The sequence below is a fragment of the Sminthopsis crassicaudata genome, chromosome 4 (assembly GCF_048593235.1).
Source record: "Sminthopsis crassicaudata isolate SCR6 chromosome 4, ASM4859323v1, whole genome shotgun sequence".
NCBI lineage: Eukaryota > Metazoa > Chordata > Mammalia > Dasyuromorphia > Dasyuridae > Sminthopsis > Sminthopsis crassicaudata.
In genome coordinates this window covers 270286759-270307958 of record NC_133620.1, presented here as the reverse complement: position 1 = coordinate 270307958, position 21200 = coordinate 270286759, and the positions used below count along the sequence as shown (strand labels likewise).

The 21200-nt window shown below is 36.3% G+C and overlaps 1 protein-coding gene across 13 annotated transcripts in view; it reads left to right on the top strand.

Moving 5' to 3' along the window:
- Window positions 1-6696: 6696 nt before the first annotated feature.
- The window catches only part of CD2AP (CD2 associated protein), a 156866-nt gene continuing 142362 nt past the window's right edge, over window positions 6697-21200 (top strand). For 9 of the 13 annotated variants that reach the window (XM_074310712.1, XM_074310710.1, XM_074310722.1 and 6 more), the window contains exon 1: window positions 6705-7460. In XM_074310712.1, the coding sequence (XP_074166813.1) occupies window positions 7457-7460 (4 nt within the window). In that variant the 5' untranslated portion in view covers window positions 6705-7456. Of the gene's footprint in view, window positions 7461-21200 lie in introns of all 13 variants that reach the window. The other 4 variants (XM_074310711.1, XM_074310714.1, XM_074310716.1 and 1 more) reach the window with 2 other exon arrangements.

Below are 21200 nucleotides of genomic sequence, written 5' to 3'. Positions count from 1 at the left end.
GATACAGATAGCATATTCCATTCAATTGGAATTGCTTTTGGGTCACTGAGTTGCTAAGAATAGCCAAGTCTATAATGTTGATCATCACACAATTTTGCTGCTGCTGTGTACAATGTTTTCCTAGTTCTGCTTGCCTTAGTCAGTAGCAGTTTATGTAAATCTTTCCAGCCTTTTCTAACTTATGTACAATTTTAAAGAGATAAAAAACAAGGTCAAAGCTGCTTTTAAAACAAACAAACAAACAAAAAAAAAACAAAAAAGATAAGTTTATGGCTCTAATTGGCTTGCAAATATAAATTTAGTATGTTATGGAGTCGCAGTAAGATAAAATAGCTTAAGACTGGAAATTTGCTATAATAAAAAAAAGTTATTCTAAAAGTTGTAGTGCAGCTTTAAGCTTTGTTGTTTAAAACTGCTGTTAAAACTGCACTAAGATTTTTGGGACACCTTATATTAAGTAGAATCAGCAATGATGTGAAGAGAATTGGAGGATGAATCACTGAATATCAATGAAACAGGGAAAGACAGGACATCAGAATAAATTCTGAACCATGGATATAGATCAGTTACAGGAGATGCTGAGATGAAGTGTTACGATTTTTAATGAACTGAAGTAGTAATATAGGTGTTGAACTTGAAGGCTAGGATGTTTGAGAGAGTATCAGTTATGTTGAGTTCCCAGGGAATGTCGTCAAGAGTTTAGTGGTAAGGAAGACTGTGATAGGGATTGAACAACCAAAGAATATACAAAAAAGTTCAATTAGAAAAAGGACTTACAGAGGAAAAATATAATTTATGTAGTATGTTTAGCTTGAAGTAGTAGCAAATATTGAATTGGGAATGTCAGTAGTAGGTTTTATCAGAATATGAGCAAGTTAGTCAAAAGAGAAAGGAGGATCTAAATATAACTCAGGTTTATAGAATTCTTGTAGTAATAATGGGGTTTTGAGTAACTCTGCTTGTACAGAGACAACTAATTAATGGTGTTCAGCACCAAATGTTGAGAAAAGGAGTTTTGGACTTCCAAAGCTTATTGGGGTCTTGGGCCAGAGTTTAGGGTTGTCTCAAAAGAATTTGTAGTCTTAGACTACAAATCAAGGGGGAAAGAGTTTAGTGCTTTGGTGACAGTGGGTTAAATCCAAGAAAATAGATTTTAGTAATTAACAAAGAGAAAAGTAAGTTCCTTAGTGGAACTTGCAATTAATCAGAGGGAAAAATGCAATTAAGAGGGAAGACATAGTTAAGACATGGCAAATTACTAGAGAACCTGAAATGCCATAAATTGGGCTAAATTCCTAAAGACAGAGTTTTAGCAGAGGGATTAGCCATGGACTGGTAGACTAATTCTAAGTAGGAGTTAGGTGCTAGTGGGAGTTTATAGTAGAGTAGGTCTGGGGAAATATAACTTCAGAGATTGACATCATAATTTGGCTTTCTAATTGGCTATAGTAAAACTGTGGGGTCAAAATGATTTTTCACTTAAGGCCAGATAATCCTATCTGTGCTTTTACTAGCTTGCTTCAGGGAGTATCTTGGATAGTAAAATTCAGGTTCTTCATGGATACAACTCCTTGCTACCAAAGACCTGGGATCTTATTTAGCTCCCATTAGTAATAGGATATAGATGAAATATAGCAGGGAAAGGAAGCAAAATGGTATTAAATGGTGTTTAGTCCAACCCCTGACTACAAGATATTTCTACCACAACATACCTGAGAAGTATGGCCATCTCCAGTCATTCTGATTTTGTTTTTTTGAAAGTTCAGAAATGGAAAATGCTTAGAAGTCATATGTCTTGCCACATTCCCTGAAAGTATAGGCAGAACAATAAGATATTTTTGAGAGATGATCACCTCCAATTAAGGATGGTTGAATTTAATCTTCAATGACTTTGGAGGCCATGTATTGTGTGTGATAAATAAATAAATAAATTGGAATAGTCAGGAGGTCTCCTTCAAATCTCAGCTAGAAATCTACCTTCAAAAAAGTCTTTCCTGATCCCCTTTAATGTCAGTACCTCCTCTCTGTTGATAAGTTTCAATCTATCCTGAATACAAACACATATGTTTATGTTTTTACATACGGTTGTTTGCATACTGCTGTACCAGGCAGCTAGTGATGCAGTAGATAAAGCCTGGAGTCATGAAGATCTGAGTTCAAATTTGGCCTCAGACATTTACTAGCTGTATAACTCTGGGCCAGTCATTTCACTTCTATTTGCTTCAATTTCCTCAAGTGTAAAATGAGCTGAAGAAGGAAATGGGGACACAACAGAAACAACACAACCACAGCATATAACAACTTCAATTGTAAAATGTGAGGATCAAATAACATGTACTAAAAATGCTTAGCACATTGCCTTGCAAGTAATAGCTACTATATAAATGCATATTCTTTCTCTCCATTAGCACTATATGCTCCTTGAGAGAAGAGCTTGACTTTTGCGTATCTTTGTATCCTTAGTACTTACCACAGTATCTAGCATATAGTAGGTATTCTCTGTACTTTTAGTAAGTCACTGTCTACATTCTACAATTAAGATGCTGAACCAGAAGTCTTTTTCCTTCTTTGAGGAACAAGAATGAATCAAGAAATCTCTAGAAATTGTAGAATTCAGGAATTCTTGAACTTGAAGATACTCCTGAGGCAACTGACACTGTTTAGCATATTTCTCTGAAAGCTAGTTAGCTAGATTCCAGAAACATCTTATTTAAGAAATTCAAAATCTTTCTTCTACAAACAAGGTTGGGATTCAAAAAGGCCAATAGAAATTTAAGAAATGAGAGTCTTTGAACTCCCTCTCTCAGGGTGCATGCAAGTACATATCTCCTACTGATATGTATTTCTGGTCTGTTTATTGCTGATCCTGATTGGGGGATAGGAGGGGGGGAAGGGGGGAAGGGTCAAGTGAAAGAAAAAAATAAAAGTAGGTCAATAGCTTAAGAGTCCCAGAGAATGCTATCATAATAGCTAAAATTTATAAACTGATATTCTAGCTCATCACTATTTTATAAATTTTAGCTATTATTATAACTGATTATTCTTTACTTAAAAACTTCCTCCTCCGTTGGCCTCCGTGACATCATACTTATCTTCTCTCTATATTTCAGATTCTTCTTTAGGTTCCTTCCTTAGCTTTCTCATGCATGTCCTTTCTACTTTGTATTCAGCGTTCCCACCACTAGGTCCTAAGCTATCATCTCATTCATCTCTCTCATTATTCCCCAACACTCTTGTGGTCAGTTAGTCTATAAATATTTATTCAGAGCTTATTATGTTTCAGGCAATATTCTAAGCACTTGATATATATAAAGAGTTCCTATCTTAGAGGAGGATACATTTTGAACCTGCTTATTAGGAGGGAGGTGGCAAGTGAGATGAAAATATGTTGATGTTGCTTTTACATGTGTATCTGATTTTGTTACTGTAACAGTTAAGAATGTATAATCTTCAGAATCCCCTCTCCCTCTCCCTCACAGAGAAGCCCACTCTGGATTAGTGACTCATTACCCTTATAGGAAACTGAATAGATTCTTAGCTGAGAACATGGAAGAGGTATTAAAAAACTATTGTCAGATCGCTAAATATTGAACCTACCTAAATTCATAACTAGAACCTAGACTGGGACTCACATGGGTTCTATTGGCATTTGTGAAAGCAGCAATTGAGATCATCTGAGAAAGAATTGGCTAAAGAGATCTACATAGCAGAATTTGCTTGAAGGTATTAGCAGAACAGAAGAGGGCAAGGCCAGTGTACAGATCTTCATTTAAGGTAAGGTCTGGTGAGGTAGTTTGGGAGTCTAGAACAGAGGGGGGAGAGGGGGGGAAGGAAAGTCCTTACTGGAATGTGTAATGGACAGGTTAAGAGCTAGGGGTGGTGATAGTAGTGGTGGTGAAGGACTGGAGTTTGAAGAACAGGTTAAACTTTCCCAGCCCAGAGCTATTGGGTCAAGGGTGAAGAATCCAAAGAATGACCAAACTGAGAACACAGATTTGGAATTGAATGAGAGATCATTTAGTTCTAAAGTGTGTGTGTGTGTGTGTGTGTGTGTGTGTGTGTGTGTGTGTGTGTGTGTGTGTTCCAAAGGAGGTCGATCTAGGTAGTTAGATCTGTAGATCTGCTAAGAGAATGACATTTTTGTTAACCAAATGAACAGTTCACCCTTTTATCATTGATCAAATTGAAAAAGTGAATCTTAGCTAATTTTGACTAGAGTTTCCATTTTAGTAATTCTAAAAACAAAGAAAAATGGACTTTTGCTTTTACCGTTGTTGGGGAATTTCATCTTTTGTTTTACAATGACCAGAGGGAGGTTATTCTTTTTGTTTGTTTGTTTTTGTCAGCCTGAAAAACTAGGCTGGTTTAGAATCTCTAAACAGATCTTTATATATTTAATAATGTATCTGACATATTTGGCTTAAATGTGAGATTGTTTTAATTCTACAATGCTTAATAAATGTGTGCTGAATAAATTATACAGTAGGAAGTTTATCCCATTTTTTTTCTATTGATACTTTCTATGTAAGCTTCCTGAGAGTAGGGATACTTCATTTTCTGTGTTTGTATTCAGATTCACTTAACACCATGCCAAACAGATATAGACATTTAATAATGGTTTGTATGATTGTCTACACATTTGGGTGTTGAAAAATCATTTTACCTTTCTCAATAAATTCTTATCTTAAGCTAAAGTTTAGGGATTTGGGTAATTCTCATTTTAAGAGGATGTCATTAGTGACACTTTCAGAAATAACAATGGAATTAAATGCCTGAAAAAAATAACACTTAAAAGTTAGAGGTTAATGGAGTTGATATTAAGAGTCTACTAAAAAGAAACCTTAAAGTGACATCTATCAAGGGGTATTGTGTGATCACACAATGCTTCTATGATTACCTTTAAAATTTTATGGTACATTATTCCCTAGCATGCATACTTCATATGCAGCCAAATGGATATTTTTACTATTTCTTATACTGTGCATTCTAGTTCTCATTTTCCTGTTTTGGCAGTGTTGGAATGAACTCCCTCTTGTTTCCTTCACACTTAATTCAGTTACTACCTTCTCTTTGAAACCTTACCTCACTAGCCAGAGCTGCTAGTGCTTCAACAAAACAAAACAATTTGTTATTCACATATATTAACACAGAAAACACTGGGTTTTTTTGTTTGTTTGTTTTTTAATATACTCACGAGTTGTCTTCCCTTATAGAATATTAGATCCTTGAGGGAAGAATTTTCCTTCCTGTCTTTGTATCCTTAGTACCTAGATGGGTGCCTGTCACATTTATTAAAATGGTTATTAAGTATAAGTGGTTTTTATCTTGAGAGATGACCTGATTTTATTTTAAATTAGAGTCTTTGTTTTTATTTTTAAGATCATTGTATTATCCTAAATATCTTAATCAAGCAAAACTTTAAAGAAATCTCCATTATCATCAAGTATTTATGGAAGAGCACTTGCTAAATTGCCTAGAACACCAAAAAATCAGACCACAGTCCCTGCTTTCAAGGAGTTCATCTTCTAATGGAGACAATACAAAACCGACATTTTGCATACAAAATGGAAGGTAAATCTCAGAGGAAATCTTAAGCAGTCACAGAATCATATATTTAAGAACTGGAAAGTCAATAATGGGGGTCTCTTAACTCCCTCATTTTACCAATCAACAATAGAGGTCATTCAAACCAACTCCCTCATTTAGCAAATAAGGAAACTGAGGTCCCGACAGGTTATTGACTTGTCTAAGGACAGGGTTCCTTAAATTTTTTCCTCTAGTAATCCCTTCTCCTACTTCTCCTAACCCCCCAAATTTTTGACTCTGGTATAAATGTATGTAAAAATGGGATACAAATAAGTCTTTTCTGATAATAAATCGTAATCCCGTGATCCTCACATTCATTTATGGTGATCTCATCTGGAGCTGTGAACTAATTTACCAAGCTGAGATCTGAGATTTTATATTATGCATATGCATGAATATACTCACCAAGTCCATGCATATGCATAATACATACATATATGCATAGGTAAATGTGTGTGTGCCTGGCACATAGTGGGCACTTATTAATGAAAGTTTATTGAATTGAATCAAATACATGAAGCAAGGTCTCGTGATCCAAATGCAGCATTCTATCATTCTGCCTCTTCTATACTATTAGAAGGGAGTTGAATGGCATAAGAGATTTGTTTAATTTCTTTTAAGCACCACGAAAGCCTGGACGTTTAACCTAACAAGGTTGGAGCCCTCAGTTTGTGTCCCATAACAAAATACTAGTCGGCCTGAAGTTAAGGGAGGCTCCCCTGGACAGGAGGGGTGCTGAGAGTTCTCCAAGGGAGCCTGCCGCGTACCCCAATCTTCTCGGGCTCCCTTTGTAGATCACCTTCCATCCTCCCTTTAGGATGGCAATATCGCGAAGTTGGGGCACGAAAGGCTGTTTTCCTACCAGCAGCAACTTTCCCCGCACCCGGTCACACAACACCGGACAGTAGGAGAAACAATCCCGGTAGTCGGGATCATCCCCACCCCTTTCCCCCTCAAAAGGTCCCGAGACTTCCAGAGGAGAGCTGGGGCTGGGGAGGGGGCTCCCCGCCCAAACGTCATCGATTGTCACGTCCCTCCCCGCTCCTCCAATGGCCAACCTCCCTCTACGCCACGCACGGACCCTCCCTCCCCCCCTCGCGGACGCAGCTCCGCAGCCTGGGAGACGTGACGTCACCTCACCTGGCAACTGCCTAGCGGGCGGTAGTAACAACTAGGGAGGTGGGCCGGGGGTGGGGGTTTCGGGGAGAAGGGGGAGGGAAAAAAGGAGTTCTCGCGAGATTTCCCCCACCTTCCACAAGTCCCCGATCCCTTCTCCCGGCAGCCGCGTCCGGGCTCTCCAGTCAGCGGAGCTCGAGCGTGCGCTCCTCTCCACCACAGTAGGAGAGGGGAGGGGTTGGCTGACGCCGGCGGCGGCGGCGGCGACAGCCTCGGGCTTGGGACCGGCTAGCTCCCCACCTACCCTCCAGAAGGGGGCCGGGAGGGGGAAAGGAGCTAGCTGGGTGGGGGGAGGGACGGCAGGGCGTTGGGTCGCCGCCGCCGGTGTGGAGTAGCAGGATCCAGCACCACACCACCACCCCCAACACATCACCACCACCACCACCCAATCACACCATCACCACCACCACCGCCACCTCCACAGCCAGCAACACCACCACCGCCACTGCCATCATCACCGCCACTTCCACCTCTGCCTCCGCCGCCGCGCCGCCTCTTCCTTCTCACATTCTTTAACCGACTGGACCGGCTGGAGGGCGCTCGGGCGGATGGACTCGCCGCCTCTCCCCGCCTGAGCCCCCGCACACCGACCGCCCCGTGGGGCTGAAGCCCGCTTCTACCGCTCGAAAGCACTGCTCGAAGAAGAGAAGGAGGAGCCACCGCTACCGGGCTTCTCCGCGCCGCAGCCTCCAGCATGGGTAAGAGACCGGCCCCTGCCCTTTGCCCCCGAGCCCAGTGCTCTTTCCGACCCTCCTCGGGGATGGCGCTCGCTGGGGGTAGGGGAGACGCTCTAACTTGCCCTCGCTGGGCCCCCTCCCCCTCCCGCCGGGAACCGAGCCGGTGGAAAATTTGAGAGAAAAAGAGTCCCTCCTTCCTTCGGACTCCACTCTGTGACACTCCCCTTCCCAGTCCCACACTGGGGTAGAGTGAAGGAACCGGGCATCCTGGCCGCGGCTCGGACCTGGGATGAGAAGGCCCCCTCCCCCTCCCCCACGGACTCCTCTTCTTCTTTCCTTGGAAGGAGAATCATTTAAATAACTCTTGGGCTTCTTCCACTATCGATATTTTCATTCAGTCTCCTTGATTTTTCTGTCCCCCCGAACGGTGCTCTTGAGGTAGAAGGTGTTGGTGTTAGAGATTTGGCTTCCTTTTTAATTTTTTTCTTTTTCTTCCCTCAGCCCTTCTTGGAATCTAGCCTGTTCCCCTTGGCAGATCTCCAGGGTTTTGGGGATGAACGGGTGGTCCACCCCGCGTCTTTGCTCCCACCACCCAGAAACAGAGCGCGAACTCTTTAAGGATTTTACTTTTCCTTCGCTTCCTTCCCCTGCCCAGCACCTACTCTCCTCTCCGCCCCTTTCCCTCCTCCCTTCTCGGTCCACGTAGTATAGAGGAGGGCGATTGAAAAAAAAAAAAAAAAGAAGAAAAAGATCATTCCACGATAACTCTTTTGAGAAAACTTCAGCAACAGATCTAACTATCCCTTAGAACAGAGATTCTTACCCTTTTTTCGATAATGTCATGGCAGTTTGCTGAAACCTCTGGACCCTTTCACAAAATGTTTTAAATTATTACCCAAAGTACATAGAATGATAAAGGAAATGATTGAAATTTTATTGAAATAATAAAATTATAAAGGAAATTATTGAAATTTTGTTGAAATACAGTAATCAAAACATTAAAAAAAAAAAAAAGAAAAAGCCAAGCCAAGTCACAGACCTCAGTTTAAGAACTTTTGTTTTAGAAGATATTTTTGGAAAACGTATCTTGTAAAATGTACCTTAATTATTCAGAATCTTCCTTCTGTGTGGAAGTGATTCATATATGTCATGAAAACTTCAGTGCTTTGGCCAATCGTTGGCAATTATCAGATATCCACTTTAGAAGGTTCTTTTAGGGTTTGATGTGATGTAAATTTTGAACCTTTTGAGAAAAGATTTCCTGTTTGGAATTAAACTTCCTCACCAGAGAGAAAAAGTTCTAGTTATGATGTTTTTCATAATGTTTTCAAGTTTTTTAGGGTTTACAGACTTAAGGGTGCTTGGTGGACTGAACTAGATTGCTTTTTCCTTTAATGTAAGTATTAATGACAAAAGAAGTATTTTATAAATAGTAAGAAACTTCCTAACTTACTAAAGTAACTAAAAAGTTTTTTTAAGAGGTAAGAATGTTGCTTTTTAAAATTTTTATCTTTTTGCTGATACAAAGTATAAAATATAAAAAGTCTCAATAATAATTTTAGTCTTCTGTTGGAATGGTGTGAAGAAAACAACCAACAATTTATCTTTTTATTTGATAAAGATATTGATCCAAATCAATAAATTTTGGAGATTAATGAGTGATTTTTGTAAAAGCCAAGAATATAGGATGGTGCTAATCTGGCATCATGTTTATCCTCCACCTTTTTTTGGTAGATATTTTAAAGGTAGCACTTACTGACTTTTTTTTTTTTTTTTGCATGCTTGATTAGAAATTTTCATTGTTTTCAAGTTTTTTTTTGGCTTATTCTTTTGCTTTAGAAATGTAAATAACTTCTAATGTCAATGAAATACTGAGATCAGTAACTTAAAAAAATTTTTTTGAATGAAAATTTTTCTTTTTTTCCCCCTCAGTAGTATTTTATTTTTCCAATATGTAAAGATAGTTTTCAACATTCATTTTGGTAAGATTTTAAGTTCCAAATTTTTTTCTCCCTACTTCTCCAAGACAGCTGGCTGTGATATAGATTAAACATGAATAATATTTAAAATATATTTCCATATTATGTTGTGAAAGAAAAATCTGAACAAAAGGGGGAAGCCATGAGAAATAGCAAACAAAGAAAAAAGATGAAAATAGTATATTTCGATCTGCATTCAGTCTCCATAATTCTTTTTTGATATAGATAGCATTTTCCATCCCAAATCTGTTGGAATTGTCTTGAGATCACTGTGTTGCTGAAAAGAGCTAAGTCCATCAAAGTTGATCATCACATAATCTTGCTGTTACTGTTACAAAGTTCTTTTGATTCTGCTCACTTCATTAAGCATCAGTTTTCTATTTTTGTTTTTGGCTTGGAAATCATAGAATTTTATTTTGTAAGCCTTTATTCAAATACTGTGTCAAGTAAAAGTAAATAGGTTTTGAGAGCCCTCTCAGAGGACTTTAACTTGAGAAAAAGCCTTTTTTTAGTGCATAGAATTTATGAAAAATATTTTGATTGTTTAGACATTTTCTACTTACATAGTCTTGATGCTATTCTAAATTGGTGAGATTGAAGGAGAACTGAAATGATAGATGAGGTTATACTGTGTCATGAATTATTGACTTAAATTTTTTTTTTAAGTTATAGTAGTATTTACCCAAATTAAAAGGCTTTGAAAATTCAAGCTCAGTTTTGGCCAAACAGGTTTACATAGCATTGTACAATTAAAATTTTTAAGTTTCAGTATGAAGTTGTGTTAAACTTCTCAAATGAAGTAACTTATATTTAAGGTAGTAAATATTTGCCTTCTAACAATATGTGTATGACCTTGGACAAGTCTCCTAATCTCCCTAGACTTTGGGTTTTTTCTTTTCTAAATGTGGAGTTTGGATCAGATGGCTTCTTGATCCCTTCCAGCTCAACATCAATGATGAAATTGTCTTTAATTTGAAAATACTTAATTTAATGTAGTGATTTTAGTTAATTAAAAACATTCGTTAGTGCTAAAGATTTTAACTTAAAATATTTTTAGTTTTCTTCATCTATAATTTAAATGCAAAAATCTGAAATTCTTCCTGTACTTAATTTGTTAGTTGTGTGTGGTGTGGGTACTTTCTTCCTTATTTCCCCCAGTGAATAACACTAGTTTTCTGTTTCAATGTTATCTATCAGTGGAAAAAAACTTCTTGATAGCAGAATGCTGACTTGATTTGACGTGATTATTAAAATAATAATAAAAAGTTAATTTCCAGAAATTAATTGGGAAATAAGATGACAGTTATATCCATTCGTTTCAGGTATTTTGCTGATAAAAAGCAAAAAAAGACAAGACAAAAAGTTGCAAAAAAGAACAATTAAAAAAATAGGAATTTTAGTTTTCAACTTGTTACCAGATATAAGGTATTGGAATTAAATGAATGAAAAATAAATTAGTCTATATTACTGGTTGTGTCATGAGTACCACCATCTTTCCCCAATACCTTATATTTATTTTTCATTTACTTAATTGCTTTTTATTCTTGAATGTTGTGTACATATTCTTCCTTCCTAGAAAGGAAGAGTCCTTCTTTGAGGAGAGGTACTCTGATTTTGTTTTTATACAAATTTTGAAGCATGCAGAAAAGCATTTGCAGGTCCTACAGCTCCTTGAACAGTGTAGTATTTGACACATTGTAGTTCTTTGTAAATGCTTTTTGAGTGATTAAAAAGTAGTAAAAAAGAATTTTTATAGTTATGTCAAATCTATAGGTTTGCCCTACACTGTCTGATCTAAATTACTGTCATTTGAAATGAGATTGGGCAGACGTTACCTTAGCTATTTATTGAACTGGATATATACAACTTTATATTGAAAATGACCTTTTCACAGAAGGAAAAAAAAATTGTAAAAATATTCTTTAGCATTTAAAACATCAAATATTTTTTAATCAATATGAACTCAAAATGCAAACATCTGTTTTCATAGTTGGAGAAGATATGAGTGTTTCTGATAAACAATATAAAGCTAGCATTGAAGAGATTATTGTGGAATATCTTACTTTATAAGCTTATGATTTCCCATGAATCATTTATCTCTTTGCAGATAATTCTTAAATCTTTGTATCCAGCCTTAACTTCTGTCCTGAGACTTTAGTCTCCTCACATGTCCAACTATCTCCAGTTAATTGACCTGTAGACACCCCAAGCTTAAAGTATCTAAAATTCATCATCTTTGTCTTTGGATTCTCTCATTTTCTCAATTTCCTTTTTACTGTGGAGGGCAGTACCCCCTCAGTCACTCATCATTTCTAGCTTTGATTTCATTGTTGACTCCTTTTATGAGCTCTCATCACTTCATACCCGAAAGGCCTTTGGAACAATTGCCTTAGTAGTTGATCTTCCAGCATGAAGTCTCTTTTAAAAGAGTCTAGTCTGTCACAGGTCTGACCTTGTTCAAACCAATTTCTTCCCTTACTTAGTAAATTTCTATGGTACTCTTTTGCCGCCAGGATTAAATATAAAATCCTCTATTTAGCATTTAAAGTCAGGAAACCTTTGTTAAACTATTTGCCAGGCTCTGTGCTTTTAGATACAGAGAAGAATCAAAGTAGGTTTTTGAGGAATTCATACTTGGATGGGGAAGATAACATCATGCAAAAATAAACTACCTAAAAAGGTTGGAAATAATCAATAGAGGAAATGTACTAGAATTAAGATTAAGAAAGGCTTTAACTGAGACTTGAAGAAAATCAGGGGGTAAAAATGTGGGGGACAGCCAGTGAAGATAGCCAGAATTGGAGATGTAAGTCTTTTTTGAAGAACAGCAAGGAGGCGTAGTGTAGCTGGTAGGATATAAGATGACTAGAAGATATGGGTAGGTTGTAAAGAGTGTTGGATGCCAAATAGAGGATTTTATATTTTCTCCTAGAAGATTATAGGCAGCCCCACTGGATTTTATTGGGAAGAATAGGAGATTGACATAGTAAGACTTAGGCTTTGGGAACATTGTTTTGACACCTGAGTAAAGAATGGTTTGGAGTAGGGAGAAACTTGTCAGGTAGACCAATTAGCTAAGCTATTGAAGTGATCCAGGCATGAGATGGTGAGGGCTACCTCCAGCAGGATGGTGGCGGTGTCAAAAGAGAGTGGAGAGAGTAGAATTACGTTGAGAGATGTGAAGGTAAAAGTGACATTGGAAATAGATTGGATATGGGTGTAAATGGAGAATGAGGAATCAAGGATGACACCTAATAATGTAATCTTGAGTAATAGGGAGGATGTTGCTACCCTGGACAGTAATAGGAAAGATTGGGGGAGAATATGGAAGAAAATATATAGTTCAGGCAGCAGAGAGAGAAAAATGGATGAAGATTGAAATAAGGTCATTAGATTTGGCAGTTGAGAGATCATTAATAACTTTGGAGAAAACAGTTTCAGTTGTATAATGAAGTTGGAAGCCAGGCTGAAGAGTTAAGAAGATAAAGAGGAAATGGATATGACTTCTCAACAATGTTAGCCTTAAAAGTTTGGAGAGAGATGAAATTCTGATTTAGTATGGCTGATTGGATCAAGTGAGGGTTTTTTTGAGGCTTGTGAGAACATGGGCATATTTGTAGGCAATAGAGAACCAGTCAGTAGACCAGAGAGATTTAAGATAAGTGAGAGAGTAGGAGTGGTTAGAGGAGGCAAGTCTGTTGGAGGAAACAGGTTGGAATGAGATCACTTGTGCATGTTAGAGGGATTAGCTTTGGCAAGGAAATGTGAAATGGAGGAAGGAGGACATAATAGAGTAAGGTTGCAGGGGAATATGGAAGGAAAGATATAGTTCAGGTCGTAGAGAGAGCAAGAAGGGATGAGGATTGACATAAGGTTATTAGATTTGGCAATTAAGAGATCATTAGTAACTTTGGGTTTGTTAAAAGGCATCTGAGTGATATGAGGAAGAGGGGAGAGATCTTAGTGAATAGCCTCATTTTTTCCAGTAAAATATTAGACAAGGTTCTCAGCTAAGAGATTGAGGGAAGGGGCAGTTAAGGAAGATTTAAGGAGGGATGAAAAGAGTTAGCAGAATTATTACAATCTATATTTGAAGCTGTCTGTCCTTATCTCCCCCCTCCCCCCTTTTATTCCCCTTGTTTTTTTAAATATTTCTCTTCAAGCATTCTTTGATCCAATAACTAGACTTGTTACTTATCCTTGAATATAAGTTCTTTGGTTTCCTTCAAGTTTTTTCAAATCCCATGTTTTACAGGAGACCTTTCCTGATCTTTTGGTTCAAAAGTCATACCTGTATCCTGTTCAACTCCTACTCATGTCCTTTCATAAGTTCATTACATGGAAGTGTCTGCCAAATATGAATGACTTATTTTTTATTTTTCGGATATTATGAAAATATCAGTGAAGCATTAAGGCTGTCATTTGGATGGATAGCTCTAGTTTTTGTAAAGTGATCTGGTTTATTCTTTTGTTGTTGTTGTTCATACTTTTTTTTTTTCTTTTTGACAATCCTTTACAGTTTTTCACATTTGCTTGTTAGTGATGTGTTGCAGCCTTCTGATAGTCCACCAACAACCCCTTTTTCATTGCTCTTGTAGTGATCCTTAACTTGTCTATACATTGGAACCAAATAACATCCTTTGGAAAGACTTTCGTTTAAAAGATAAGACCTCTGTTTCAGGGAGAGCTTGGTAACCTAAAAGAACTTTAAAATTTTTGTCAGTGCTGACTAATCTCTTCAATTCCGGACCCCATTGTCTATAGGCAAGGGGGATCAGAAGATGATAAGATGTTATGAGGGTAGGTCCAGGTCACTCAGGTTCATTGGTAATACATTTTGAAAGAGTTTAGAATGTTTAGAAGTCTTATGAAGAGTTGCACACATAGTCTTTTCTTTTTTATTATGAATTTAAATATCAAGGAGCATGGACTATTTCAGTGTACAGAGAACAACTCTCCTCACAGCCTGCCCTGTTTTGGGCACATAGATTTCAAATTTGTTTGTTATAGCTTTTACATAAATTTCCTTTCAAATGATCATCTCTGTATATATGTATATGAGATTCAAGACAGTTCCAGTACTCTTGGAATGGAAAATGTCATATTCATCCAAAAAAAGAACTATGGAGACTGAATACAAATTGAAGTGTATACTATTACTTTTTTTTTTTAAACATATAAATACCTTTACTTTTTTTTTTTATTATTAAAGCATTTTATTTACAAAGCATATGCATGGGTAATTTTTCCAACATTGACCCTTGCATAACCTTTTCTTACAGATTTTCCCCTCCTTCCCACCCCCTTCCCTAGCTGGCAGGTTATACATGTTAAATATATTGAAATACATGTTAGATCCAATATATGTATACATATTTATACAGTTACCTTGTGCAGCACAAGAAAAATCAGATCAAGAAGGAAGAAAAATAAAACAAAATGCAAACAAATTGAACAGAATGAGAATGCTATGTTGTGTTCCACACACTCTGTTCCCATGGTTCAATATCTTAAAAAAAAAAAAAAAAGAAAAAGAAAAAAAGAAAAAAAATGGTAGGATTCTGGGTTTTGATCCACTCTGCTATCCCTTTTGTTTTTATTGGAAATTTCATCTCACTCATACTTACCATTTTGATTACTACCTATATTTTCTTCCATACTTTTTTTCCTTTTGTTATTGTTTTTCACCCTTTCCTCCTCAATAGTCTTTTGCTTCTGTCTACCATCTCCCCTGTTCTACCCTCTCTTCCGTCAGTTCTTTCCATCCCTGATTGTGTATGTTATTCCCTCTTTGAGCCAATGCAGATGATGATAAAATTAAGGTTCAAGTGATGTCCATTACCTACCTTTTCATCTTCCCTTCTATTGTAATAGATATATATAAATAGTTCAGTTTTTAAGAATTAAAAGTGTGATCTTCCCATAGAGGGATGGAAATCGTAAAGCTCCATTGAATCCCTTTTCTCTTTTTCTTTTTAGGCTTCTTTTGGTCTTGGGTCCTGACAAATTTTTTGTTAACATTATGAGTGACCTTTTTATTTTTCCCCTTGAAGGTAGTATGCTTAATTTTTCTGGATAAGTGATTCTTGGTTATAGTCTTACTTAGCTCCTTTGCTTTCTGAAATATCAGGTTCTAATACTTCCGGTCATTTAATGTTGCAGCTGCCAGATCCTGTGAAATCCTAATTGAGTTTCTTTCTGGTCATTTGCACCTTTTTTTTCCTTGGTCTGATAGTTTATAATTTGACTATGGTATTCCTTGGAGTTTTTTATTTTGGGGTTTCTTTCCTGAAGTGATTAGTGGGTTCTTGCAATGCCTTTTTTACTTCTGGGTTTCAGCATATCAGGGCAGTTTTCCTTGACAGTTTTTTGAAAGATTTGATTATGGCTTTCAGGTATCCTCTGATTCTGACACTGTCTTGGATCTGTTTTCCAGGTTAGTAGTTTTTCCAGTTGGATATCTCATATTTTCTTCTATTTTTTCATTCTTCTGAATTTGATTACTTTTTGATGTTTCTTGAAGTCATTAGCTTTCACTTGCCCAATTCTAACTTAAAGAGTTGTTTCCCCCAGATTAGCTATTGTACTTTCTTTTTCATTTAGCTATGTTAGAGTTGGGTTAGTGTATCCAACTGGCTGATCTAAAAAAATAAAAAATAAAAAAATAGATACCAATATGAACTCAGAATGCTCTGCCTCAGGTCAGATACAAATAATCCCTATGAACATTTGGAGGTGGCTTCTCTAACTTGTTGCACCTCACATTTCTTTTAAGATAATTAAATTCTGCTTTGCTCATAGAGCATAGCACTTTCTCTGATGAGGGTACAACATGCTAGGTAGTTCTGTGCTAGTGTCTTGCATGTTGTACAATCAATTCTAAAGTTCTTAACAGAGACTTTGAGAGTGTCCTTTTATTGATTTTTCTAACTGCTTCATGAGCGCTTTCCGTGTATGATATTTCCATAAAATAATCTTTTTGATATAGCATATAGCATGTGAATAGTGTGGCCAAGCCCAATGGAGTTGTGCTCTCTGCTGTACAATTGGAATGCTTGACAGTTTAGTTAAAAAAAAAAAGGACCTTAGTGTCTGGTATCTTATCCTGGCAGGAGATCTTCAGAATCTTCCTAAGACAATTCAAATAGAAGCGATTATTTCCTGGCAGGGCCCTGGTATATTGTCCAAGTTTCATAATGAGGTCAACACAACAACTCTGTAGACTTTAAGTTTGGTAGTCAGTTGTACATACCACCTCTTCTCTCCCATACTGGGAATTTTTTTCTTCGGGGAATTTTTGTATATCCTTTTCTATGTTGCCAATTCTACTTTTTGAGCACTTTTCCTTTTCTAGCTAGCCTATTGACTCTTTCTTAAAGTTCTTTTGCGTCATTCTTATTTCTTTCTCCAGTTCTTCTTCTACCCCTCTTATATGATTCTTAAACTACTTTTACAGCTTTTCCAAAAATTCTTTCTGAATTTAAGACCACTTCCTATTTTTTAAATGTATGGGATTGCTTGTCATCTAGGGGAGGGAGTAGAGGGAAGGGAGGGGAAAATTTGGAAAAATGAATACAAGGGATAATGTTATAAAAAAATTACTCATACATATATACTGTCAAAAAATTTTATAATTATAAAATTAAAAAAAAATAATATATATAAAAAGACCACTTCCTATTTTTCTTTGGGGTTTTGCTATCTCTTTCCTCTCCTGGCCAGTATAGTTGCAGTTTCTTAGTGGAAACTTCTAATTTCTCTTTTCCAAGAGTGGTCAAGTCCTTACTAGCTTTACTTTACTGACTTAGGTAATTATTATTGCTGATTTTATATGATAAGACCAGTTTGTCATCAGTCAGAAAATTTTGAGGAGCTAGCAAACACTGTAAAAGATATAAAAAGCATAAAACACAATATGTGTTATATTTTTATGCAAATCAAACTTCCATCTGTAAAATGAAAGACCCAAATGGACCTGTGATCTCATCAATTTGGGTTTTCCTTTCTGTGAAGCAGAAAACAACTATGAACCTATGCAAACCAAACTTTTTATGTACCTCTTGATACCACTTCCCCATAATTTCTACTTATTTTCTCACTTTAAGCTAATAATATGAAGATACCAGTGGACTTTTAGAGATGTGTCTCAGTTGTCTTGTGACCATCTCATTTTCTTTTTTGCTCATTTTTCTTTTCAGTTTTTTATAGCATTTATCCATTGTAATTCTTTTTTAGTAGTATGTTGCAGCCTGCTCTTGATTATTAGGGACCTCTTATTTACTCTTAGAGTGATATTCAAATTTAATTCTTCAGAGACCATAATATTCCCTATTAACTGCTACACAGAATTATAATAATAATGATATTGAAAATGTGGATTTCTGAGAGAAGTTTGGGGATAATAAGACATTTTCTGTATTCTCAGAGCAGTCCAACTTATTCTCTTCTGCAGGAGGAAACCCTACTCATTGTCCATTTTTATTGTCTGCACAGTCAATCAAAAATGCTTATGAGGCTCTGGGGATATAGAAATACAATTAATAGCATGTCTCTTACTTCAGGGGTCTAATCAAAGACAGCAGTCTGGAGTTTACAGTCTAATTGGAGCCAACAAGAATACATACATATTTATGTGCACCTGAATATATTTAAATAAAACAAATATAAAGTAGTTTGAAGGGGAGGGCATTAGCAGTTAAGGATTTCAGAGAAGGCTTCTGATTGATGAAAGGGGGTGCTTGAACTACACTTTGAAGGAAAAGAATTTAATAATTATGGGTATTTGGTACTTTAAGATGACAAAGCACTTTACAACTTTACTTTCAACAACCCTATAAGATCGGTGCTATTATTTTACTCATTTTGCCTATGAGGAAATACTCACAAAAATGTTAGGAAACTTGCATAGGATCACATAGGTTGGACATATGAAGCAGAAATTAAATTCTGGTCTTCCAAATTACAAGTTCAGAACTGAAACCATTGCACATCCTTCCTGTTTTCTCTTTTCTGAGGAAGGATGAGGAGGGAATACAATCTAGGCATGGGAGACAGCTAGTATAAAGTCATAAAGATGGGATATCAAGTGTAATTTGTGAAAAACAGAGAGAAAGCCAATTCAGCTGGTTTGAAGAATGCAGAGGGGAGAATTATATATAGTGAGGCTGGAAAAATAAGAAAGAAATAGGTTTGGGGAAGATTGAAAGGCTTTAAATGCTAACCAGAAGTTTATATTTGATTGTAGAGGCCCCTGACATTGCTGATGGCTTTGTTTCACTGAACTCCCTTTGTAATAATTTCAACAGCACGAATTCACAGAAATACAGTCAACAGATTTTTAGAGTTAGAATGGACCTCAGCAACCAAAAGAAGTTGCTACTTACTGATAATACCTGACTAGTTGTCATCTGGTGTCTCTATCAGAGACCTCCTTTGAAGAAGAATCTTATTACTTCTGAGATACCTCATTCCAATGTTGAATAACTCCCAGTTGTTTGGAAGTTTTTCCTGACGTCAAGCCTCACTATGTCTTTCAGCATATCTTCAGCTCATTTCTCCTGGTTTTGTTGGTGCCAAATACAATTTAATCCCTCTGCCTTTTGACAGTGTTTTGAAGATACCAGTCATCTCTGTCCTTTCTCCTCAGTCTTGTTTGAGTTTCTCCTGCTTTCATCTAAGAGTTCTTAACCTTTTTTTGTGGTCTTGAATACCCTTGGTGGTCTGGTAAAAGCCTTTGATCCCTTCTCATCATCACCATCAACAACAACAGATTAATGGTTTGTTGCCTATATTCATAATTGAAATTTCATTTAGATGGTAGTGTGAAAATAAAGATGACCTTTTTTAGTGAGTTCCTGAACTCTTGATTTAATGTTAAGAACTCAACCTTTAAGTGATCCTTAAGTAACAATAAGTCAAGACCCTGTGTGATCATTCTGGTTGTTCTCATCTGGATACTTTACAGTTTAGCAGTGTTTTTCTGAACTAAAATAACAACTCCAAGTGTAGCCTGATGAAAGTTAGAGAAGGACAGACTTTTCTTATAAACAAGGCCTTAGCTTATATCCCAAAGAGATCTTAAAGAAAGGCAGCCCTTTTTGTAGTGGCTAGAAACTGGAAATTGAATAGATGCCCATCAATTGGAGCGTGGCTGAATAACTTGTGGTATATGAATATTATTGTTTTGTAAGAAACGATCAGCAAGATGATTTCAGAGAGACTTGGAGAGACTTATATGAACTGATGCTGAGTGAAATGAGCAGTACCAGGAGATCATTATATACTTCAACAACAATACTATATGATGATCAATTCTGATGGACATGGCTCTCTTCAACAATAAGATGAACCAAATCAGTTCCATATTAAGGTCTTTTGGGGATGTTATTTCTTTCATCCATTGTGTTAACTGTCTTTTGCCTGCAGTTTTTGAGAAGCTTGTCAAGACTTTTAATTTATTGGGGAAAATGTTAAAACATTTTTAGGACATTGGTGCTAAAGCTAATTCTTGTCAATTTGACATTGAGCTCTTAGAGGCTAGCATTTCCACTAGTTATTAATCTGTCTAATTGTATTATCATCTAACCCACATTTTCCCATCTTTTACATGAGAATAATATAAGATAAACTTCATCAAAGTTTGTTTTTTTTTTCCTATTGTATTAACCAGTCCAATAGGTGTGAGGTGATACCTCAGAGATATTTTTATTTGCATTTCTCTAATCAATAGTTATTTAAATAAGACTTTTTTTTGGATATGACTATATGTAGTTTTGATTTCTTCTTTTGAAAACTGCTTGTTCATATCCTTCGGCTATTTATCAATTGAAGAATGTCTTGTAATATAAATTTGATGTTTTTATATTTTTTTATATGTTTTTATATAAAAGTTTGAGAAATGAGACCTTTATTAGATATATTTGCTATAAAAATTGTTTCCCAGCTTTTTGATTTGCTTTTAATTTTGATGGCATTGATTTTGTTTATGCAAAGCCTTTTAAATTTAATATAAACAAAATTGTCCCTTTTGAATTTTTATAAATGTTCTCTTTTGTCTCTTGTTTGGTCAAAAATTCTTCCCCTTTCTATAGACAGGTAAAGTATTCTTTGCTTATGCTATTAACTTTTGTGTCAATGGCAGTACTTTCTGGGTTTCTTTTGATTATATGATTTATGCCAAGTAAACCATCTGGATGGTTGTTAGTTTTGACAAATATTGGGAGGTTCTCTACTTTTTCTTAGATATATCTGTGTCCTGGGAAGACAACAGACTTCTTTATTGGTGTTATTCTTATTGGTTTTTAATCAAATAAACCTGCCTTGAATGGGGAATTATCCACCACCATGATTATGCTTTTCTTTGTCCTTTGATTCTTAATGCATGATCTTCCATCTGATAGTTGCAGTAGCTCCATTTTCTCATTCCTTGAAAGAGGAATAAACCCTGAGAGTATCTACCTTCTTCCTCTTCAGAAAGAGCTTCATTATATAATAGATCAGAGGACTTGCTGGTAATTGAATTGCCAGCTGTTTAATATACAGTGATAAGTTATGGTTTTGAAAATCTGAATACAAGCAGTAGACATATAATGGAGCATTTCTCTCAATTTACAAGTGGACATCTGGGATTCCTCTTGCTTGCATAAATATGCTTAGTTCTTTTTTTTTTTTGGTAGTATTTTTAAAAATTTTTATAATTATAACATTTTCTTTGACAGTACATATGCATAGGTAATTTTTTTTAACAACATTATCCCTTGTACTCCCCCGAATTTTTCCCCTC